This window comes from Psittacula echo (assembly GCF_963264785.1).
Source record: "Psittacula echo genome assembly, chromosome: 1".
NCBI classification, from domain to species: Eukaryota; Metazoa; Chordata; class Aves; order Psittaciformes; family Psittacidae; genus Psittacula; species Psittacula echo.
Genome location: NC_137735.1, coordinates 22,093,171 through 22,119,596, shown reverse-complemented (window position 1 = coordinate 22,119,596; position 26,426 = coordinate 22,093,171). Strand labels below are relative to the sequence as shown.

The window sequence follows — 26,426 nt, the reverse complement described above, 5'->3', positions numbered from 1 at the left end:
CTTTTTCAGTGCTCCAGGACAGCTTAAATATTTTTTATAATGTTTTACATGTCACCACAAAATTTCTATCTTTGCTACTGCAAACTTTCAGTAAGCGTGAAAACTTCTGGCACTGATTTTTAAGCTGAAGATTTCATTTTAGCTATCTTTGTTCACTTTTTTTCCCCTTATAACATTTTAACAAAATAATAAAACTGCATTAAATACAGTGCCTTAATCATGCTGTGGGGTATTGAATCAGACACCCACAAACAAAATCAAAATACTTGGATTGTTTACATTTTAAAAATCAGGGTATGTAATAATGTCACTCTTCTTTCACCCTGTTAATGCCACTATGCCCCAAAGCCCACTAGAAACCTAGAAAACAGCTGAAGTTAACTATTTTATTACATTCTCCTGTGCTTGAACTGTGGCTGTATACAAGACATCTAAACCAAATGAATCTCCACGGCTGTCAAATCCACTGGCATATCACAATAATCCCTGCATTATTATTGAAATACATGACAGGATATGAAAAGAATGGTAGTATGTAATTCAGTAGCCAGGAATGATGGCCACTGCTAATGGAATTAAATATTGCAAGTTATTAATAAAATAAATACTTAAGTTTATTTCTCAGATATTCTGATAAAAATAACAGGTTTCTATTCTCCATTTGGAGAACAGAAGTTTCTGTTATTAGCTAACACCAGTGGAAGGCGAAATTACATCAGTTCTCTTTGACTTCTGTTTGTAATAAAAGCTTGCAATGTAAAATTCCACTGATAAATGTTCCTTTAACATCTCAGGATAATGTAGATGCCATTGCACGGCCTCAAAAAGGGACACAGATTCTCCTCTTCAAAGATAACATGAATTAATTGTGAGCAAAATAACCCTACATTAGAAAACAATCTACAGTGCAGCTGGAACAGTTTAAAGACAGTAGGATAAAAGGACACAAGTACCACAACTTGGTTTCTTGAGATTGATTTAAAAATCCTTTTCCCAAGATTTCCTCCAAGACATTACTGGTCTTTATAGTACTGTTACAATCTCAGAAAAAGACAGAAAAAAACTTGGATCAAGAAAAAAACCCTGCCATTAAACCATAGGGGAAAAAAAAATAAACAACAAACCAAACAAAACCAAACATTTGGGTGCAAGCTTGTTCTGTGGCTTGTTTACATGCAATTTTAGGTAATGATACACTTTGATTTTACTTCCTGTGCTGATGAAATAATGCAGATTGCTTAGTAAAAGAACAAGTGTCCCTGCAGGGCTCTTTAGGGTTGATCTGTGCCTTAGATGATACAGCAAAAAACAGGCTAAGACAAGCAAGCTGAGAAAGCTAATGTAGGCACATTTGTTTCGTTGCAAAAGAGCATGCAACCATGAAAATAAACTAAATCCACCAATAGTTTTCTTCCTCCACTGTTTACATTTTACTTCCTCTATCTAATTTACACTCATATCTTCATTTCAGCTATTTTATATGGTAGGAAGAAGGAAAGATTTGAATCATGTATCAAAAACATTTTTTTATCATCATTTAGTGAGAAATTGGTTTCTCATTTCCATAATTCTTAAAAGCAGTATGAGAATGGACAGCTTTTTTAAACATGAATGGATCAATAACTGATACAAATTTATTTCTAACAGCATGTTCCAAGTTAACTGTAATATAAGGGTTGAAATTAGTATAATTTAATCCTCTAATGTAACTAAAAACAAAAACAAAAAATGCCTTTATAAAAGTCAGATTACTAAAATATATTTTCTGACACAGTTAATGTTGACCTGAGTTTGCTTTTAGTGGTACACAAAAATTATGTGGGAGCCTAAAATCCTTTTTTGTTGGTGGTGGAGGTTTTGTTGTTATTGCTGTTCCTTGCCCAAACCAAATCTAATTCCTCTGGAATTTAATTTTTAATTTGTAGAATTTCTTTAAAATCCTAATAGTCATCTTGTTTCTAGCATATGCCGTAACTTTTCTAGATATTCAACCATAGACATTCACAATGAATAGTATGTTGCTGCTGAGGCAAAAAGAAAAGCCCATATAGATGGTAGTATAGTAATATTCAGAAACATTTAAATGGCCCCGATATCTTCTCTTCATTAAAGAAATTGTTAATATTCTCTGGAAAACAATTGCCTTCTATAAAATAGAATTTTCAGAACTCCAGATGTCACACACTGTACTGAGGCTTTTAATTCCTTTAAATACCATTCTGTGGGTTTTGGCATATTAGCCTGACATTAATACCTGCTAAGATGCATAAGAAATGCACACACTTCCTTTCGTTCTTTGTTTTTCAGATCTTATTTATTTCTGTTTTCCTGTATAAATTGCTTGTTGTTCTCAGGAAATAAATTAGTAACATAAAAAAATACTTCCAGAGACAACAGCGTACATTATGCGTTCAACACAAAACATTCGCATTAGAAAATTTGTATCTACTGGTCCCCACCAGGCCAGGAAGTCTATTTTTCCTTTGTTCAATCCAAGACTAATGGCACACACAAACACTTAAAAACCCTTGTTAGGAAAAAGGTATTAATAGTTGCATGTAATCTAAAAGAAACTGGACAAATTTATGTATATAAATCCATAATGGTTATTAAATTCACAGCATGTGAGTCAAGGAATCTGCGTTACAAACGGTTTATATGTAGGAGAATACTCAAAATACAAATCAATTTATCTGCCCTGCTATATTCTTCCCTGAATACCCTGTGCTGGCCACCAGATGATCTTTGGTCTGATGAATATTTTGATTGGGATTCCCATATGTGGGATTTAGTAATAGTACTGTGGAGAGCTGGCATGCAGGCATATAATGAGGACCATGAACCTTTTCAGATAGTGATTAGACTTGAAGAATTAAGTCATATAAGAAACTTGCTGTTCTAAATCTGAATTCACACATCAGCATGTTAAAAAAAAAAATATTGCTTACAGGAAACTTTTTTAAGTTGCTTAGATAAGCTACAGGCTGGAAAATGTAAAGTTGCAGTTTTGGATGTAAAAAGAAATGCAAGATTGAGACTTTTAATCTCTTTTATATAGAATCATAGAATAGTTAGGGTTGGAAAGGACCTTAAGATCATCTAGCTCCAACCCCCCTGACATGGGCAGGGACACCTCACACTAAACCATGTCACCCAAGGCTCTGTCCAACCTGGCCTTGAACACTGCCAGGAATGGAGCATTCACAACCTCCCTGGGCAACCCATTCCAGTGCCTCACCACTCTTACAGTAAAGAGCTTCTTCCTTATATCCAGTCTAAACTTCTCCTGTTTAAGTTTGAACCCCTTGCCCCTTGTCCTATCACTACAGTCCCTAATGAAGAGTCCCTCCCCAGCATCCTTATAGCCCAGCTTCAGCTGCTATGAAGTCTCCACGCAGCCTTCTCTTCTCCAGGCTGAACAGCCCCAACTTTCTCAGCCTATCTTCATGCAGGAGGTGCTCCAGCCTCTGGATCATCCTCATGGCCCTCCTCTGGACTTGTTCCAACAGTTTCATGTCCTTCTTATGCTGAGGACGTCAGAACTGTACACAATACTCCGAGTGAGGTCTCACGACAGCATATGTTCTATGTCTTGTCACAGTGAACTTTACATTTTACAGAACACTGTAAGAAGTGACTTTGTTAGATGTGAAAAATGCAACAACTTGTGAAACTATAATATATATAAATAATTTGGGGTAACACCTATCTGTTCTGTAACTTGCAATGTTTTTTTTGCAAACTTTACACAATGTCTTCATATAGTAAGCATAGTTTACATTTAAATTTTTGTTTATGACATTGATGAGCACTTGCCAGTTTAATATACTTAAGATTTTACTTGTTTGCATATTTTTAAAACCAGATATTTGTGAATATTATGACTCCTTTAAGTTCAACTGTGGCAAATTAGACATGCTTTTGCCTCTTCAGTCCGAGTGCACCATTCTAAAAATACAGTCAGGTTTTTGCTTTAAATCAATAATTCATGCATGATATTTTTTAAAATGGACCCAAGTAAAAGTACAGTTTCTTCTCTTACTTTAATCAAGAGTGTTTTTGCATGTAGGAAAAACTACTGCAGTTTTTAAAATATCAAAGCCAAAGCATCAAACTTATACAAGAAAGACAAAAGTATTAAGATCTCTTATTCTATATGGGTAGCATATAATAAAATATTGAGGTTTTCATCAATTAATATTAAATAAAAAATAAATAGAACAATAGTTTGGAACCAGCAACAGAGAACAAAATGTATTTATCAATCACTGAAACAGAGAAGAAATACCCCTATAAACAACTTCTTTGGATCTCCATTATACTTCGAGATTAGAAGGGACAGAAAGATCTAATGTTGTCCAGGAAACTGAAGAAACCATCATTAAATACAAACAGACAACTGGGAAAACACAACACACTAAAAGAGTTCCTTCTGAACTGAGGAAAAATAAATTTCTTTTAACTATCTGCATTAGATTTTTTCCAGGAAAGAGCTGGTCATGGATGCAAAGGTTGCTAGATATTCCATTCACATACCAGATGTCTCTTCTTCCTTGAGTCTGTAAATTTTGGAATGCATTTTGTCCTCCATCTACGTTCAGGACTCTGACAGCATCAAAGGGAGTTCCGCAGTCTGCATCAGAGGGAGGCAGCCTGAGCCTGCAGCTGGCACAAAGGACTTGGACGAAAGCCTAATTCCACTAAGTCAATCACAAAACCCTCATCAACCTAACTGCAAACTAGAAATTGGTGTCCAAATTATTACTTTTTGAGGGGTGGGCAATGTTTGGATTAATTATTAGATGAAATATCAAGTCATAGCATGACACTAGAAATACCACTTCACTTTCTGATGATTTAGTGCTCCACTTTTCAGTTTAGTGTGTTCTTTCATATCCACCTCAGTGAATTGATTTTAAATTCATAGATGAGGCAGGTTATGTAACTGTGACTATCCAGATCTCATGAGTATTTGCAGTAAGAACTGACTCACCAAGATTTGTACATGTGTGCATGCCCACATGCACATATAAATCTGTCTGTCCCTCGTTTCATCCTAACAGATAGAACTGCATAAATAATTCTTTACGAATCCAAAGTCTTTCTCCATTTTCAAATTATTGATTAAAACCTGATGGAATGTAAACATAGACTTCCTTTTTTAAAGGTAATAAATGAAAGCTGGTTTAGTAAATGGCAGTTTACTTTGTCTGATATCAATATACTGCTTCTGATTGGTGAGGAGTTAATGCTGTATATATTTTCTTTTTAAGAGCAAGATGCTGAAATCATGAATGAAGGAAGCAATCTTGTAGTATACCTTAAAAAAGAACCATATGCTATTCTTCCCTATGGAGTACTAAGAGAACTACAGTAAGTACAATGGGAAAGCAACAGACAGAGGACAGCAAGAGAAATAACAATACTATTCAGAAAATCAGAAAAATGCTGAATAATCTGTTAGCTTTGCTATCAATGTGTAGGAGAAGATTTTCAATAAAGAAATATGCCTTCCTTCTTTGATTCCAGCATATCCAAACACACGTTCTTTAAGCTGCCAGAATCCTGATCAAGATGAAAAAAATTCACAGCAATACTCAAGCATACTTAATGAATAGATAGTATACAGAAGTTGTAGGTATTTCTCTGTAAGGTTATGGAAAAAAAAAAGTTAAGTAAAGAGGAAATAAAAAATATACTATTCTGGAAGCTTCAATAAGAGTTATCTCTGCTCACAGTCAGCCTATATTTGGTCCTTTACTTTGCATTGCGCATTTGAAGTACAATGTAAATATAGAACAGTAGGTAAGATACATTTAGTAGGTAAGATAATCTTAGTGCAAAAACATATAATGCACCTAAAATAATTCCTCATCTTTCTGTAGTATGTTATTAACTTAATAAAGTAAAAATATATGCAAAAAAAAATATATCAACACTATGAATTTGCAACACAATCAAAATATACTTCTCTCATTTCTATTGTAAGTATACATATATAACACTTCAAAATGCAAGTAACTCTTAAAGAACAAACACCATATAGTTTTGAAACTTAAAGTACTACAGTGCATATAAGTCAGCAAATCATATATTCCTCTGCTGGAGAAACTTACAGACATATGGGGTAAGGTCATCTAAAGGGACATGGTAAAAGATTAAAAAGGAAAAAAAATCAAGGAGGAAAACTGCCAGCATTCTTCCCAACCAGATTCATTGCCTTACTCTAAGAGTACGCTAGTATAACAGGGATCCTTGCACAGTGTGTCTTAGGAACTGGATTTTTTTTCCTCTTATAAAATGTCTTTTTACAGCTCTTGCTAGTATACTCCATTCTCGAAACAAACTGGTTCAAGACATAATCTGTCACTGAATACATATACATATGTGCCAAAACATTGCAAGTAGATGTTGCTAGGTTTACAGAATCCAGAGTTCATTGTGTGCCTAGTTATAGGTTAGGATTTATCAGAAAAAATTCTTATGTATAAGTATTATATAATAATTTGTGCAGCACTTTCTGGTATTTTGGGTTCGTACATGCAGGGTAACATTTAAGAAAAAGTAGATATAGCAGGTAACATTTAAGAAAAAGTAGATATAGCAGCACTGAAAGATGAAATAAACCAAAAAAAAAGGAACTATTAGCATATAATCACTACATTGAAAACCTTTACTGACTCAACCTCTCAAGCGGACTCCTTCCATCAACATTTTCAGGACACAATTTGAAAAAAAAAATTTACACACAATTTTTAGGACCTGAATTCAAGAGAACAAAACATCTGAAAATAATGGGAACAGAAAAGTGCAGTAATTCTATGAAATAAGTCTGCTGGTAATGCTTACAACAAGGATATTTAAGTCTTCAAGAACATTAACCAGTGTTATTGGCACTGCAAAAACCTAAAGAGAAATGGATTCTGTAAACATGGATTCTGTAAACTAATGGATTCTTTTTTTCACTTTAACACTTTGATCCAGGGGACAGATTAAAATTCTTTTTTACAACTAAAAAAGAGAGAATGCTCTTATAGATAAAATTAATTGCATTTATTAATTATCAAAATTCCTTTCACATTTTCAAGTTATCTCACATTGCATGAAACCCTCCTCTAGTTTGACAGTGGAACTTTTGACACTTACAGTCTAAATCTGAAACTGTCACTGAGAATGTAGCATATTATCAGACTATGAACGGAGATAATGTACTTTCCTTGCCTTTTAGTTCTTCATGTGTCAGCCGGCGTGTAATTTATCTACTGATTTCTTTGTGGGACTCAAGCAACTGAATCACAAAAATTCTGAGCTCCTTTTCAGGTTTTGTCCCTTACTTCCTCTGTGACTTCAGACATGGCACTTAATCTTTCTTTACTCCATTTCCCTCTCTAAAAATGAAAGCTATAAACCATTCCCTTATTTTCCTTCTTTCACAAAAGCGACGGCTGTTCTCCACCCTTACATATCTAATACTGAAACATGGGCTAATTTAGAATCATAGTGTGCTGCAGACCAAAAATATGTTCATGTAGAAATACCTGAGCCTAGCTTTAATGCGAGTATCTTGGGTGTGGCAAACACTCTAGTTATGACTGCATGGATAATAGTCTTCAGGGAAGAATATGTGAGCCAAAATTTAGAGTGCTGTAGTTTCACTGTGATAGGTATTTTAGTTAAGTTAAGAAACAAACAAACACAAACAAACAATCAAACCCCCACCCCCCAAAAAAACCCTGATTAGGTCATCACATGCATAAATAAATAGTAAATATACAGATATTTGGAAGGAAAGGAAACAAAAAAAAAAGGAGCATAATGAAATATTTCTAAGAAGGCTGCAAGAAACATGATGTGGCATAAGGCATTATCAAAACCAGAAGGCTATGACTAAAGACCAGGAAACTCCTTTACCATGGTAATGGCTTTACCCTTAATATACAAATATGTATGCAATGAAAATGTTCTCTAGAAAAATTTTGTGCAATTTATGTTCAGACAGTGCTATTCTAACAGCAAAACTACAGAAAGCTGCTCATATAAGCAGAATTTCCTTGTAAGGAAAGCTCCAAGGGCAGGGGATAAATTAACTCAGAAGTTACTTCTGGTTCTGCAGATTTCACTAATTACCAAGATCTTTGCATGCTAAATTTTCACAGTCAATCTGTTAACATTTCTTTTTTTCTTCCCTTTTTTTCTTTTTTCTACTGCATCTGACACCACAGCTAATCATCAGAATAAAACTTCAATCTACATCTGACAATCATGTAGGCTGGTAGATAATGTACAGTATATTCTAAGAAAACCACCTCCCTTACGCTTTTTTTTTCTTTCCAGCATTTTATTATCTTTGCCTGAGAAAATAGAAAGACGCTCTTACAAACAGAAAGCTGAATTTCCTATCTAGTCTGACTGTGAACTCAACCTTCTTACATTTACCTGAACTATAAAAATTAGTTTTCCTTTGTCAGCTTGCAAAAAGAAAGTATCAAATGTAGCAGAGGGTTTAGTGTATTGTGCTGAAAACTACAATTTCCAAATTTAAAATAATTGGAAATCCAAAGCAATTAGTTATAATTGCATTGTTTCACACCAACTGAAATTAAATGGTAAATATTTGAAGTAATAACAATTAATAACTAAGATAGCTTCCAAAGTGCTGTTTCTATGGAAAATCTGCATAAAAAATCTAGTATAAATCCTGATTAAAACCAAATCAAGTTTAACACTGCAGATTACCTAGATTCCAATTAAATGTGACAAATGAACACTTGACAGATTTCAATTCCAATTCTATTTCTATCAGAATGTTCCATTAATATTGAAGATTACATTATCAGAATTTGAAAATACAATTATGCTTAGAATAGTTAAAATACAAGTGGACTTCAGAATTAGATCACAGAAACCTCTCACTCAAATGTCAGATATTACATATATGAAAGAACAAAAGTATATGTCATCCTGTTCAGTCATTATTTATAGACTAATGTTAACAAAAATGTTTGAAGGCAGATGACATGACACTGATGAAATTTTGTTTTTAAAATGTGAAAGCAAAATCCAGGAGTCTGCAGAGTACAATTTTCATCACACTGTCACCCACCTTTCAAAGATCTCTGTTATGGTTTTATAAAAGAGAAGGAATTCCTTACTACTATATGCAAGTCCTGCTGTGAAATTATTTCTTTATGGTAAATTTGTTTTCATTCATTTATTCATGGAATAATATATCTATCTAGCTCAATGTTTCTATCTTATCTATGTGATACTATTTTTTAAAAAACTGAACCCAACAAATTCATCCTACCAAATATGAAGTATCATATATACATAAACCCCCCCCCCCCAAAAAAAAAACCAAAAAAAAACAACAACAACAACAAAAAAAAACCCAAGATCTAAAATACTTTAACTTTTAGAATGCAATATCAGTTTTTACATCATCACAAAATCTGGTTTATTTTTTACACAGTTCAAGCACTCTTCATTTTCAACTATACTTCAGTAAGTGTGATGATTTTCATTGGCTACCAAATATATTAAAAATTATATTCAGTAGTGGCTTTACAGTTTTGCCTGTATGGTTCAGGCATACTCCATGTTAGCATACTTTCTGAACTCAGAATTTAATGTGTAGTAATATACTACACTTCTATATGTCCAAGGGACTTAACAAATTGTTTAGTTTCATTATCTTAGCCACAAAATCTCACTACAAAACAGACAGTAAAATAATCATCCCAATTTAGTCACAAAGTCTAGAGATTTTTTTTCTGACATTTTTCTAGTAATACCAGTATGACTTTCTTCCCTATCCTCATACCCAGAAAAATTAAATGTAGAGATATATTCATATAAACAACCAAAGAGAAAAATATAGACACACACACACATATGTAGCCTAATATATCTTCTTTTGAGATGGATAATACCATCTTCCTTTTTTGCTCAATTAGTTATCTGCTGTTGGGATATACATTATAAACATATATAGACTGCTGTAGCCACTCTTCAGTCATACATACTAGATATCTTACAATGGAGAATAAGAGAATAACATACTTTTATTGGGTTGACATGCCTATCTGAGGAAAGACAAAAACCCAAGAACAATTCTCCAGTGCTGTAATCTCTGAAAAACTAAAACATGCACTTAGTCAAACTAATGCATTGATTCTATTACAGAAAATATGCTGCCCTTCTTGCATATACCCATCAATTCCAATTGGATTAGCAAAGCCATAATTTTTTGGTTATCAAAAGTCTGCACGCTCTTGACATACAATAATTTATATTAATGTTAATATTTATGGGCAAATGAAAAGACAATTAAGTCAGTGTCTGACTTTATAAAATTTTAGATTAAGGCCAATAAACAGAGAACAGTAAAACATTCAGGTTTATGAAACACATTTCAAATTGAAAAGACTTTTTAAAATTCTAAATAGTTTTAGATAAAAAGGAAAACTTGAGATTTAAATTAGTTTTCCTTTTAACAGCTGCAGAATTACTATTGAATAAATAAGGATTCAGCATTTTCTCCTTCTACATAAATAGATTCTGAATTTAAATGAGATGTTCTAAAAGTATTGTACAAAACAAAGTGTGAAGAAAGAAATATAATGTTCTTTTCTAAACAATGACTTGACAGTGTTATTTTGAAAACAGTCTATATAACATTTTTGGGGAAAAGGGGATTCTATAGAGTGAGGGTTTTAAATTTTACTTTCTTTTGCTGATGCTATCCATATTACATTCAGAAGATTCCTAAGTAGTTTTTGAACCAAAATTGGAAGGAAAATAGAATACATTTCCTTTATGATCTTTTATCTAAAATGAAAAATATAGAATTTAATTCACTGACCCTCTCCCCAGCCCTCTATTTGTATTTTTTGATGTTTTAAGTGCTTCTGCAGTATAGCTTTTAAATCATGTAAAGAAAAGAAAGTGCTGGTTTTATTAGTAGTGTTAGGTTCCATTATTTTGTGTATCTGCATTTTAACAAACTTTAAAATAAAATAATTACAATTTTAACTATTTAATTTATTTATTATTTATTTGGACTGACCTTTCAAAAGTCTACTTAGTATCACTTGCTAGTGAGATTATGTGTGTGAATGTTGTGTTTGCCCCTACCATTTTCCATATGCTCTGCCTCACCAACACTGCCATCCGGCGTAGTCCTTTCGTAGTTGTCCTCTGGGAGTGGAAGGGCACCCAGTCTTGGCCCTGATGAACTCTTACTGCTTGGTGTTTCTGACTCCTCCAGACCGCTGTCATAGCAACTCTGCAATGACCCCTGATGTGGGTCCTGAGGCTGACTCACAACAGAAAACGTCACTCTACGAAATGGCTGCAAGAGAAAAGATTCTGAATGTCACTGAAAAGTTCAGTCTTTGAACAACTGATTCTCAAAACATGACTTAAGCAAACTAATATTTTAACATTTACCAATTAAACAATTTTGTCTAAATTAAAGCAAAAAGCAAGTACAGTCCTTAGAAAGCCACTGGACAGAGTATCTGTGGATTTTTATTGTGATACATGGTCCAGAACCTTCATACAGTTTTTCAAAGCCTCAAAATTCTTTTATAAATGATTTATAAATACAGTTTCTATCTAATAGTAATAATTTGAATGGAGTTTGTATCGGACTGCATAAAGGTATTTGACAGTGTGCGTGTGTGTGTGTGTATGTGTGTAATAATGTGTGGGTGGGTATAAATGCTCAGCTGTAAACTATATTGTGGATATTAACATCATAGCAGCACACCCATAAGCTTTTTATAAAACCATGCCCTGTGGTTTTGGAAGCTAGTTGACATGAGAAAGAAGAAAAAAAGAAGGGGGAGAGGGGGAAAGGTTTCAGTCTCTTAGCGCCTTTGCCATAAAACTCAGTGCCTGGAGACAGGGTGTGTTGCCAGCTGACTTAATAAAGCCTTTAAAGTACTGCAAGCACAACTGACACCACATGCTTCCACTGGGACTGTACAAACATAGATTGTTAGAGATTTGTATTCATCCAAAATGACAGATATTACTATTGCTCTGGAAGCCTACATGCTGAACCCTGGCATCAGTGAATATTCCAGGAAGTGGGAGAGTAGATCCTTCACATTTCAGAGGACACTGAGGGAAGGCAGTATTTTCAGTAAGAAGCTAGAGGATTCACCTATGATTTTAAATACACTCAAGCAGTAATGATACATCTCAAATAATTTAATGATAGATTGGAAATAACTTGCTGTTTGCAAGGCTATAAAACCACAGAGAAATACCTGGTTTTCTAGAAAGCACCTTCTAAAACACCAATAGTTCCATTTTATAAGATACTATGCAGACTTTCCTACGTTTAAAATGAGAGTGCTGCCCACCTTTAAATTCAGATGTGTTTCAAGCCCTATGTTACAATGAAGCAGAAGCATACACCACCCCACCTCTGGTCACTCTATGGTGGAAGTGTGTATGCAGGCCAGAAGGGGGAAAACAGCAACGACAAGCACTTACACAAGCCCTGAAGAACAGAAGTCCACATTAGGTGGTCCACAAGTAGAGGGGTGGGTGGAGTTTCAGTTAGAATTTTTATTTTTTCTTTTTTGAGGATACAAAGTTTTGAGGATATATTTAGTGCTGATGGTAAATAGTTTGGACTACAAATACAATATTAAGTCTTCCTGGCACAAGTAAATCAAAAGTTTGTAAACGTGAGTGTTGCTAGAAATATAAGAAGATTTTAAGGGGAAAATCATTATATTCTCATGGTGAGTTTTTGCCCTTTTAGATTTTCTTTCTATTCTTCATCTGCAAAGTGCTTTTATACCAATTTAATTTAGAGCTTCATATCATATCTAATGCAAGAAGAACAGAGGAGCAAAACAGAAGAATAGTGGGAAAAAATAATGCAGATTTGAAGACCAAATTAAAATAGTTTATAGTTGCTGTTTCTTTCACTAATGTGGAAATAGTAGAAAGCATAGAGGAGGATTAGAACTGCTGGATTAAGACTCTATATCTACAATATACATTATGATTATCTTTTCCCCAGTAAGATCTTTCCCTTCCAGGAGTATTTGAAAGGAATACCATTGCTGAACTGCAAAAGAATTCTGAAAGCTTTCCTACCAGTTCTGAATCATGCAGGAAGGATAAAGCCCTTTTGCAGTAGTCTGTCCTGCAAAACATCCACATCATTTATACTGTATTTTCATATTTCAATTAGAGCTTATGTATTGTGTTATGAGTAATTTACATCCAAATTAATTCCCTTAGAGAAATAACTAAATAAATGCAAAGAAGGGTAACAGAGCTATAGTTATTTCTGCTTGTTTCGCAGGTTGTGTATATTTCTGTACATATGGCATCTTTGAGGTGGACCGTTTTTTATTCTTTTTTATTATTCTAGAGGTCTCTGTTGTACCTTCCACCTTCCACCTTTTGTCATCCACCTCTGTTTGTCACCTCCTTACTTAGCTGGGGGTTGTAATTTCCCTCCTTAGCCATTTCTAGTTTGAGGTTCTCACCAGGATGACCAGCCTTGTAGCAAAGATGCCATCGCCAGCTTTTTCAAGTGAATCCTGTCTCTCTGCAGATGTCCCCAATCCTCCAAAAGGAGTCCATTGGTCTAAAAGCAAAATCCCTGTCCCACAGACCTACCTGCTCCTTCCCAAGCCTTTTATTGTTGTGACTGAAGAGACACCATGAACTCCTATGTGCCCTTCATCTTGTCTCCTTAGAGCCATGTAGTCACTCTTGATATAGTCAACATCCTCACAGTGTCACTGGTGTCCATGTGGTTAAGGAGCTGCAGATAATGATATAATGAGTGACTAAGCCTCAGGATAAGGCATCCTGCATCTGAACATCTGGCACACTGCAAACCTCAACCCCCTTGAAAGAGGATTTCTCATGCTGAAGCTTCCTCAGGCAGAGTTTCCACCCTACTGTCTGCTACTAGGGCACTGACCCTATTTTGCAATTGCAAATCTGCAAATGAAAAGAATTGTCTGCCCTGTGTTGCAAGACATGACAAGCCTACAGTCTTCCCTATTTTGGGAGTCTCTCCAGTGAGCACACTCTCTGGTTGTTCCACTTTCTATGCAGTCAGGGGTTCAGGCTCTAAGATGATATATGGGGTTATACATATATATGTGGGTAAATGTATTGTTATATATACTATCCTACTATGCTAAATAGTATTTAGTGAAAATAAAGAAATATGCTTTCAGACAAAATGGCCAGTTATGTAAGGAATATCCATATGCTAGTTCTTAACGGGAAACTGTATTTTTCTTTAAAGATCTAGTGTAAGTAATACAGCTTACCTTTGAAAAGATATGGTAAAATGTAATATTGTGGAATCACACAGGCAAGCAACAGTAATTTATAAATTTTCCCTCATGTTAAATATTTAAGCATAATACTAAGTGTACTTAGTATGTACTGCTAAATACATACATAACATACACATATCAGGAAAAAACTGGAACAAATTTTACACTATATAAATAGGTGCAAGACCATCAATTTCTATAGAGTTTAGAGAATTTCCACTTAAGTTGGCTAATACTGAATACTGATAATAGCTAATGGATATATTAAATCAGCTTCTAAATTTCCACTTAAGGATTTATCTTGACTAGATTCCAATATTATCACATCATAATTAGTCTTACTGTCCTCACAAAAATTAACTTTATAAATCCTTTTTTAGATCAGTACTTAAGCTGTGAACCGTTCGATACACCAAAACTTCATGCAATGAGATCCTGTACTCTCTAACTATCTGTCAGTTGCCACTAAGTTCTGGACCAGTTATACAAACTTTGTCAAAATGCATAATTTGGATTTACTTAAACCCTAGTTTATTCCTAAATATCATATTATCTCTCAAGGAAGGAATTAGCTGCTAGAGATTCTGTGATGAGTTGAGAAAACATGCAAACTAAATAATCAATTCCCATAATTTCCCACAGATTGCTATGTTTACCTGTTATCAGACCTTCCAGAGGAAACATTAAAATCTACATTTGAAAGGCCCTATTGACGTGATAGTCATATGATATGAACCACAAACCACAGCTTAGCAACTACTTTGTAAAAGATGTTGAGGACCTTCGGGTACAGATTGACTGTGAAGTGGTAAAAATATCACCCTGTAACTCAGACCTGAGCTCAGTCAATGGAACCTACCATTAAAATAAGACTTGTCCCTTACTGAAGTTTCACCTTGGAAAAACACACCTGCTTAAAGGGTTTTAAGGTTGTATTTGCCGATTGTGATGAATCAATTCCACCTACTTTTCCAGACATAATCATCTGCCTGGGATCACTTTGTGGCAAAGACATGCTGCACCATAAACACTTTGCATCATCTACAGTTAGTACAAGTGATGCAACTTAAAATGGGAATGAAAATAAATTGTTAATTATTTAAAATTTTATGTTCCCTTTCCCACGGAGTTTCCAGAAACCAGTGCCAGCTAGATTACAAGCATAGAATATCTGGTTATCACATTATCACATTATCGCATTATCACATCTGCAGTTACAAGATTATTACAAGCAATAATGTCATTTAAAAGTTTGGAAAGAACTATCAAAGATTTAGGACCATCCTGTTCATCTTCCCCTATTGTTTTAAGGATGTATGTCTTACCTAGATGGCATATAGAAAAGAATACATGTGCCAGATTCAAAGTTGGGCTGGTTTATAGCTAAGGCTGAAAATCCCTAACAATATCATTATTTATCCTCTGAATTAAAAGGAATTTGATATGTCTCTACTAAGTTGTTAATAATAAATTTTTAAACATATCTGGATGTCCATCTCAAAATTTTTTTAAAGTGCTGTACTGAGTAGGAATTCTGTGACAAAAAACTAACACACATAGTATTCAGCTTAGTTAAGATACAGGATAGTTAATTCTCCAGGATACCGGGGGAGACCTTAAAAAAGCTAGGAGGATTGGCCAGGTTAATAAATGGTTAAAAGGATGGTGCCACAGTCAGGGGTTTGGGTGTTTTGAATACGGGACCCAAGTTAGTAGGCCAGGTCTACTGGGGGCTGGTAGAGCTGATCTGGCAAAGAGGAAGAGTGGTTTTGGTAGGAGGCTTGCCAGGCTGGTCAAGGTTTCTTTAAACTAGATGTGTTGGGGGAGGGGGGCATCGTTCCATCCCAACACACCCAGTCAGTTGCCAGCACCTACAATAAATGCTCGGAGCGATGCAGAGATATTCCAGCTGCTCCAGCCAATGAGCCGGCTTCATTTTGGAGCTCGGCTCAGATGCCTCTATACAAGCATCCGTAGCATGGGGAACAAACAAGAGGAATTAGAGATGTGTGCACGACTACAGGAGTATGATATAGTAGGCATCACAGAAACATGGTGGGATGGTTCCTATGACTGGAGTGTTGGAATGGAAGGTTACAGACTCTATAGAAAAGACAGGCCTGGCAGGCAGGGAGGGGGAATTGCTATTTATGTTAGGGATAGGCTGGAGAGTATGGAACTCTGCCTGGGGATGGGTGAGCAGTCGACAGAGAGTTTGTGGGTCAAGGTTAAAGGGAGAGCAGCGATGGGGGACATTATTGTGGGGATCTGTTACAGACCGCCTGATCAAGAGGAATCTGTGGATGAAGTGCTCTATAGGCAGATAGGAACAGCCTCAAGCTCACAGGCCCTTGTTCTTATGGGAGACTTCAACCACCCTGACATCTGTTGGAGTGATGGCACAGCCCGGCACAAGCAATCCAGGAGGTTCCTTGATTGTGTGGAAGACAACTTTCTTCTGCAAGTAATAGAGGAGCTGACAAGGAGAGGTGCCATGCTTGACCTCGTGCTCACCAACAGGGAAGGGCTGGTTAGAAATGTGACACTTCAGGGCAGCCTTGGTTGCAGTGACCACGAGATGGTCGAATTCGAGATCCCCAGGACAGTGACAAGAGAGTGCAGCAAGCTTACTGCCCTGGACTTCAAGAGGCCTCTTCAGGAACCTGCTTAGTAAGGTTCCATGGGACACAGCCCTAGAGGGCAGGGCGGCCCAAGACTCTTGGTTGTTATTCAAGGATCACCTGCTCCAAGCTCAGGAGTGTTGCATCCCAAATAGAAGGAAGTGCAGCAAGAGGGCCAGGAGACCTCCATGGATGGATAAGGAGCTGCTGAGGAAAATTCAAAGGAAAAAAGAGTCTTATAGAAGGTACAAGCAGGGACAGGCGGCCTGGGAAGAATACAGGGATGTTGTCCGGGAAGCTGGGGACCAGGTAAGGAAGGCTAAGGCCCAGTTAGAATTAAACTTGGCTAGGGATCTTAAGGATAATAGGAAGGGATTCTATAGGTATGTAGCAAGTAAAAGACAGACTAGGGACAACGTAGGCCCCCTTCGGAAGATATCTGGAGAACTGGCTACCCGGGATTTGGAGAAGGCTGAGGTTCTTAATGACTTCTTGCCTCAGTCTTCACTAGCAAAATCTCTGACCGCACCACCCAAGTCTTGGAAGGCGAACGCAGGAACTGTGAGAATGAGGACCCTAGGTCCACTGTAGGACAGGATCTGGTTAGAGACCATCTTAAAAACCTAAACGTACACAAGTCCATGGGACCTGATGGAATCCATCCGCGGGTCCTGAAGGAGATGGCGAATGAAGTTGCTAAGCCACTGAACACCATATTTGAAAAATCATGGCAGTCAGGTGAAGTTCCCAACGACTGGAGAAAGGGAAATATAACCCCCATTTTCAAGAAGGGGAAAATAGATGACCCGGGGAATTACAGACCAGTCAGTCTCACCTCTGTGCCTGGCAAAATCTCGGAGCAGGTTCTCCTGGAAGACATTCTAGGGCACATGAAAAACAAGGAGGTGACTGGTGACAGCCAGCATGGCTTCACTAAGGGGAAATCCTGCCTGACCAATTTGGTGGCCTTCTATGATGGGGCTACGAAACTGATGGACAGGGGCAGAGCAGTTGACATCATCTACCTGGACTTGTGCAAAGCGTTCAACACTGTCCCACATGACATCCTTGTCTCTAAATTGGAGAGACATCAATTTGATGGGTGGACCACTCGGTGGATAAAGAACTGGCTGGATGGCCGCACGCAAAGAGTTGTGGTCAATGGCTCGATGTCTGGCTGGAGACCAGTAACGAGTGGTGTCCCTCAGAGATCGGTGTTGGGACCAGTCTTGTTCAACATCTTTGTTGGTGACATGGACAGTGGGATTGAGTGCGCCCTCAGCAAGTTTGCCAATGAAACCAAGCTGTGTGGTTTGGTTGATACGCTGGAGGGAAGGAATGCCACCCAGAGGGACCTCAACACGCTTGTGAGGTGGGCTGATGCCAACCTGATGAAGTTTAACCATGCCAAGTGCAAGGTCCTACACCTGGGTCGGAGCAATGCCAGGCACAGCTACAGGTTGGGCAGAGAAGAGATTCAGAGCAGCCCTGCGGAGAAGGACTTGAGGGTGCTGGTCGATGAGAAAATGAACATGAGCCGGCAGTGTGCACTCGCAGCCCAGAAAGCCAACCGTATCCTGGGCTGCATCAAAAGGAGCATGACCAGCAGGTCAAAGGAGGTGATCCTGCCCCTCTACTCTGCTCTCCTGAGACCTCACTTGGAGTATTGTATGCAGTTCTGGTGTCTTCAACATAAGAAGGACATGGAAGTGTTGGAACAAGTCCAGAGGAGGGCCACGAGGATGATCAGGGAACTGGAGCACCTCCTGTATGGAGACAGGCTGAGAAAGTTGGGGCTGTTCAGCCTGGAGAAGAGAAGGCTGCATGGAGACCTCCTAGCAGCCTTCCAGTATCTGAAAGGGGCCTACAAGGATGCTGGGGATGGACTATTCATCAGGGACTGTAGTGACAGGACAAGGGGTAACGGGTTCAAACTTAAACAGGGGAAGTTTAGATTGGATATAAGGAAGAAATTCTTTACTGAGAGGGTGGTGAGGCACTGGAATGGGTTGCCCCGGGAGGTTGTGAATGCTCCATCCTTGGCAGTGTTCACGGCCAGGTTGGATGAGGCCTTGGCTGATATGGTTTAGTGTGTGGTGTCCCTGCCCATGGCAGTGGGGTTGGAACTAGATGATCTTAAGGTCCTTTCCAACCCTAACTATTCTATGATTCTAAGACAATTCAGCATATTCCACAGATTATCAGTGCGTATGAAACAATGCTGTCAAAATCCTTTCTGAAAAAAATGACGTGCATGTTAATTGCTATTCTGCAGCATTTATTACGCTTCTACTTCCAGAACAAGCCTCAGAATTCTGACCCCTATAATGTATCGTTTCTTAGATATTTTCAGGCAAAATGTATTGCAAATTTTGAATGTATTGAACCTTGTGGAATAACATGTGTTTTCTGATTAAAAGCCTGTGCTTTTCTGATAAAAAGACATAGACCTTGATTATAATGTATGTTTGTTGCCTGCAAAATTAAAGAACACTGTATTTGATCGATTTAATGAATTTTAAAAACAGAAAAAATTGGATATCCTCATTATGGTGTACTGTCATCCTTTCTGATACATAAAACACCATATACTTTAGCAGTATAATCTGGATAACTGTAGAAACATTCATAACAAAACTGCCAGTTATAAAAATAATAATGAGTTTTTATATACTTTGAAAAGTGAGGCTAGACTAATGATGGCATTTAATTTTAACACCCTAAAAATATGACATCTCAGAGGCAAAGTTGATGAAAACACAAAAATATGGGAATGATATAAAATGCCTCTGAAAAAAAAACCTGTAAGCATATGCATATTTCTGCTAATGTAACCCATAGCAGTCCTTTAGTAGTCCTTTATTGTTACTAACAAGAACATTCAAGTTAAATGAGATCTAATTCCTATCAAGAAAGTTATAAACAGTAGAATATTCATACATAATAAATGCTATTTATGCATCAGTTGCTATGAATGCAAAAAATCCCTCCATAAACGGGAACATTCTCCATGTACTCTACTCTTCATTTAGATCCTAATCTAAAGCATTTGAGTTTTCAAGGAAAACTGCATATAAATAAGACAAACAGGAAGGAAGGCGGCTGAATATCAGTATTAACATTTCCAAAAAGTTATTAGTAAAATGCTGGTTATCTCATACATTTATTAGAATGCCAATAATAATGCACTTTAACAAGGAGAAACAGACATCCTTAATTTTTTATTTCCATTGATATAACGCCAGTAACATTTCAAAGAAGAATGCACATGAGAAATTTCCTAGTGAGAATGCACATAAGAAATTTTCCTGACAAAATAAGGCACATACCCTTGAGGGGAAAGGAGAGGATTATGTTTAGTTTTATTGATTTTCACTACACAACATTAACACAGCTCCATCTGCCAGCACTGTGAATCAACATTGTAGAGTTGCTTTTACCTAAACAAAACCACTAGCTCTTCAATTTGTCCTTCCCAGAAAAACAGCAACCCTAATACCTTCCTAGTCCCTTAGTAGGAGCAGTTTTTACTAGAGTCACATTTAGTAAGAATGCAATAGGTCTTATAATAAAACTGATCATATTTTCTGACAACAGCATATGGAATTATTCCTGATTATATCTGATCATAGAGATGATCAGATCACAGACAAAAAATAATCCTTCACATTATAGCCCAAAGGTAAATCACCAGGTCTTCTTTGTTTCAACTGTATTTCATAAACCATATAGATACTTTCTTTTCCCCTCACCAACACAACAAAAAATAACTGCAATGCCAAAAACATATGTATCATTCAGTTTGTACTTTTTGAGTCTTACTAACTTATTCTATGGCACAGTGTTTATCTTCGCCTGTACTAATTAACTCTTCCCTATCCAAGACAGAAAATAAAATCATATTATAGTTTGAATTCATGAAGACACATTTCGGAGTTTGGCCATAGGGACAGACTGTGGATAAATTTCGTAAAAATCAACATATACACAAAGGTTCATGATGCATAATCATGACACTTTTTGTCCATTATGAGAGGGGTTTTTCTTTCTTTTTCTAAAATTTCTAGTTTTGCATTGTATTTCCTGATACTTAACATTTTTCAATGATTATATACTTTCATAGTTTCTGTATAGCAGTTGCTATCAACTTTGTAAATACTGTTGATTCAAATCCTGGTGCACTCAGACCACAGCAGTAGTGTTGAAGAGCAAATCTTTTTTATGTTTAATTGAGAGCTAGGGTTACAACCATCAACCCTTTCTTAGCCAGTTACCTCACAATTTATTCTAAATACAAAGGGATTAGCAACAAAGAGCTGGCAATTTTCTCAATTACTTGGTGCTTAGAAAAAATAGAGTCTATCAGGCCTTCCTGCTGTAAAAATATCTATTTCTCAAAAGAACTGGGATTTTTGAAAATACTTTGAAAAACTGTAAAATGCAACCCAAGAAATAATATGTTCAGAAGTATAAAAAATTAGCCCCAACTTAATGTTAGAGCAAGTTATTTTAAATATTTCTACTAATTCATTCTGCTTTATCCTGGGTATTACCCAAAATCCTGGAAAATCAGAAACTAAAGTATTAATTTTTCCTTAATTCTCAAATCAGATGACTTCCCACTTTAACAATGTGATATTTTAGGTTATTCACTAAGATTTAACTTGGCCAAAGAGGCAGTTCTGGAGATCACCTAATCTGATCCTCCTGCTTGAAGTAGGTTGCCTAGAGTACTTTAACCAGGGCTGTAATCAGTCAGGGTTTTAATATCTTCAGGAATGGAGACTCCACAGTCTCTCTGAGCAACCTGTTATGCTGTTCAGCCATGCATAGTAAAGAAGGCTTTTCTTGGCTGGATGGTTACACTCAAAGAGTGTGGTCAATGGCTCAATGCCCAAGTGAGTGGTGCTCCCCAGGGGTCAGTACTGGGACTGGCACTGTTTAATATCTTTGTCATTGATATGGAAAACAGAATTAGGTGCACACTCAGCAAATTTGCCACCACCACCAAGCTGTGTGATGCAGTTGACATGCTGGAGGGAAGGGATGCCATCTAGGCAGATGCTGGCAGGTGAGAGGTGGCACAGTGCAAACCCCATGAAGTTCAACAAGGCCAAACACAAGATCCTGCACCTGGGTGGGGCAATCCCAAGCCCAGCTACAGGCTAGGTGTCGAATTGATTGAGAGCAGCCCTTAGGAGAAGGACTTTGTGTGTTGATTGATGAGAAGCTCAGCATGGATCAGCAATGTACACTTGCAGCCCAGAAAGCCAACCTTGTGCTGGGTGGCATAAAAACAAAACTATGACCAGCAGGATGAGGGAGGTAATTCTCCCCCACTCCTCTCATGGGACCCCATCTAGACTACTGCATTCAGATCTGGGGCCTCAAACATGAGAGGGATGTGAACCTGTTGGAGCAAGTCCAGCGGAGGGCCACAAAGATGATCAGAGGAATGTAGGACCTCTGCTATGAAGACAGGCTGAAAGGACTGGAGTTGTAAAGCCTGGGGAAAAGAAGGCTCTGGGGAGACCTTAGAGCAGCCTTCCAATACCAAAAGGGGGCCTACAAGAAATCTGGAGAGGGAGTTTTTACAAAGTATGTAGTGATAGGACAAGGGGGGATGGCTTTAAACTGAAAGAGGTAGATTTAGATTAGATATTAGGAAGAAATGCTTTACTGTGAGGCTGGTGAGACACTGAAAGAGGCTGTCCTGAGAAGTTATGGCTGCCCCATCCCTGGAAGTGTTCAAGGCCAGGCTGGATGGGGCTTTGAGCAGCCTAATCTAGTGGAAGGTGTCCCTGGAATGGCAGGGGGTTTGGAACTATATGATTTGAAGGTCCCTTCCAACCCAAACCATCCTATGATTCTATGGTATGATTCCTATGTTTGAATGGAATTTCTGTATTTCAGTTAATGCCAAAGCAGAAAAAGCACTGGTGATGAGTCAAACCTAAATAATAATATAATTCCCTTTAGCTTCAGAAAGTCAATCAATGTCAGTCTCCACGTAAGACTAACACAGTGACTCTGTGTAGGATATATCTGAAAAAATAGGCAGAAGAGATGCATCAACTCATCACATAAACTCAGTGTTTCTTTAGCACTTGAATTTTGATAAAACATGTCATTATCCTTTTCTTTCTATTCATTCTTAATTGCTGGAAGCTTGTTGGAAGACAAACAAAATGCTGAATAGTTTCCACCCACATAACTCTTTTCCTTATTCAAATCACATAATTCCTCTGTTCTAAATTTCTATCACTGTGGTTAATATAAAATTGGCAGGAAATGAAACTGAACAGGCACTATTTTTCAATGAGGAGACTGAAACACCTGAGACAAGTATTGCAGTAGGAGGAGAAAAGAGGAGAAACACACTGGAAGAATAATGAACTTTCTCTTTTACTTTAGCAAAAAAGTACTAACAATTGCAAGTTAAAACAGGAACTGATAAAAAAAAATAAATAAATCCTGACATTACAGGTCTGTAGCAAGCATCACCTGTGATGAACTGTGATTGGCTCAGCTATCAGGTAAGAATTCTACATGCAGGAGAAAGACTCTCCATCATTATTGCTATTTATTTTGGTAGCATTTTTATTAATTTTAGTTACACTACTGAGCTGCCAGTCATGAACCAAAAGAGTATTTTTTTTGTTGTTCTGTGCAAATAAGAAATACAAATCCACTATCAATTTGCTTAAGCCCAAAGCTCCATGATAAGATTTTATATTGAGGAATAGTATTTCAATATGCATTTTACATTATGGGCATCTTTACTGTAACATTCAAACATACACTTTTTCCTTTGAAGTTCAGTATTTTTCTCAAATATCCTCTCGTGCTTGTTATCCAAATTTTCCTTTCTGAATCACCACAATGACTTCTGAGCAGCCTCAAATAATTTTCATTCTCCCAGCTATGTTCATTAAGCAAATTCCAAATAACCCTTGTATCTGTTAAAAGTAACACACAAATTTATTTAGAAAAAATTTAAACAAGATCTACAAGGCTTTTAAATGAAGCAAATATTCCTAGCATTTCACAAGAGCTCTTCGTGGTAACTGGTGAAAGATGAGCATAAAGAAACCAAGAATAAATGAGAATATGTAGCTGGAATGGTAAAATTCTATTATAATTTTTTGCCTGCTCATAGAAATATACTTTTTTTACCACTTCAGAATCCTATTGTTTGAAAATTATAAGAACCAAGCCTCTACAATCCTGAAATGCTCTCATGTTTTTCTAGTGCAAGAAAAACTTTGTCTTTCCAAGAATAATTATAATGTGAAATTAGATTTTTTATCTTATTTTTTATTTTCCTAAAAAAAAAGCAAAAAAAAAAAACCAACAAAAAAAAAAAAACAAAGAAAAAGAACCAAACAAAAAAAACCAAACATCAATCCTATTCTAAATTTTACATGTGGGTTAAACACTATTTCACTGAATCTACTTTTTTTGCTCTGAACTTAGTACATTATATTCTAGCTCTTTCTAATAATTCTCATTAAAATTCTAAGAATACTGTTTTGTTTGACCAAAATCTATCACTACAGCACTGGAACAGTATTCATTTAGCTAAGTGTCTTTCCAGTATCTTATACTACCTACTGCTTACACTTTCACAACGGCTAACATTCTTTACTTTCAAACTTTTCTGTGATCAGATCTTTCTCTTTTCTTGAAATCTTTTAAGAGTCTGTCTTTCCTGGAGAGGGTTGTTTGGTTTCTTTTCCTTCTGTTTTTCAGCAGAGAAGTTGCTACCCAAAACTAGCTCAGGGATTTAAGTTCACAAAGGCTATTAAGTCTGTTAGCTCCTGCTTTCAGCAAAAGTATGAGAAATTTTTATCTTTGTCTATTTGCTACACTATTTCATTTAAATTTCTCATTGGCTCAAATATTATTCTCTGAAAACAAACCCCTCATTTCCACCTTACCAGTTCAATGATCCAGATACTTAAGTTGATATCATCAGCAGTGTCTCTTGAGTCTAGAACATTATTAAAATAACTTAATGTGTTGAAAGGAAAAAGAATGTAGTCCTTTACTCTAGTTATGAGGCCCAAACCCCCCTAAAAAAGTCTGCTTATAAAGTAATTTACGTACAACTACCCTTAGCGAAAAGATGAGAGTGGAAAGACTGTCCACACATATTTTTGATAGCCTACAGGATTATGATTCTTTAGTTGTCTTCAACCCAATGGATCAAAATGTGATGTGATGGAAACAAGTTAGGCAATTAAGCAATACTCACATATATGCATATATCACTTGAGGTTCTGGCACACCATTCTATTTCACATATATGTGTATATATATGTATAAATTTATATACGTATATATAGAAAAGAATAAGATTTTAGAACTACAGAATAGTTCACAAAAGATAAAATTGTCAGATTCTGTATAGCATTTTTAGTGAATCTGGATCAATATTTTAGTTCACATAAGGTATGAGCTACACAAATTAATCTCCTTATCATCCTCAATTATTGTACTTTTTTATTCTTGGAAGAACTATCTTGAAGCAAATATACTGGACTTTTTTTGGATACAATTCAAATGAAGAATATGATCCAAAAGCATGCCTAGAGAGACTGAAATAACAGGAGCTCAGTTCACAGGATCAGACTACAGCTTGTCCGCAGCAAAACTCCACAAAATGCATATAGTATGAAAAATCAGCTTCAGCACCCACTGTTCCACTATAGAGATCAGTTCTTCCTGTGTTATTTTATTTGGTAATGTAGACATAGCCTTTTATAAAAATTGCTTTCTCTATGTTGAGAGAAAGCTATGAGAAGCTTGTGTCTACAAAGGAACCGTTACTCAAAGGCCAGTGAAATCACAGATCTAAATAGCTAAATTATATATGAACCTTTCAAAACATAAAGTTTTAGTATTAACAAAGCACTGATGCACAAGAAATAATGTTTTCTTCCAAATAATGAAAAGTATTCCTACTGCTAAGCTTAGATGAAATATTTTTAATATATTGCTAATAGACCACAGTGTTCTGTATATAACTCATTAGACAAACAGGGAAGAAAAATAACCATCAATAAAGATTTGAACTATTAATGCACATTGCATTGAAGTGGACCTCTTTGGGTCTTAAGTATCACATTTTGATTGACTTTATCCTGTCATCACTGAAAAAAATGTTAATTATTAATATTATTGAGAATATTTTCTTTTTAGCAGCTGTTCACAAGATAAGACTCTAGCCCAATATGAACAAGGACAGTCACAAAATCAAATATTATGAAAATTCAGAAAAAATTCATGGAAGAATATGAATAAATTCTAAACACATATGAATAGACAAACCAGGCACTTCAAGTCTAATAAAGGAGATATGCAAATACATATATTAATGCATTTTGTGAGTGATTAGGAATAAGAATTTTTGCACTGATCACCAAAACTGTATCAATGATGATATATTTTCAAGAAATCTACACTTGAAATG

At 36.3% G+C, this 26,426-nt stretch overlaps 1 protein-coding gene across 3 annotated transcripts in view; it reads right to left on the bottom strand.

Annotated features, from left to right (window-relative positions):
* Positions 1-26,426, bottom strand: part of PCDH7 (protocadherin 7) — a gene marked incomplete at its 5' end in the record, with an annotated part of 309,969 nt that overhangs the window by 141,055 nt on the left and 142,488 nt on the right. For all 3 annotated transcript variants that reach the window (XM_080612207.1, XM_080612208.1, XM_080612209.1), the window contains one exon: positions 11,137-11,353. In XM_080612207.1, coding sequence (XP_080468333.1) covers positions 11,137-11,353 — 217 coding nt within the window. The remainder of the gene's footprint in view (positions 1-11,136; positions 11,354-26,426) is intronic.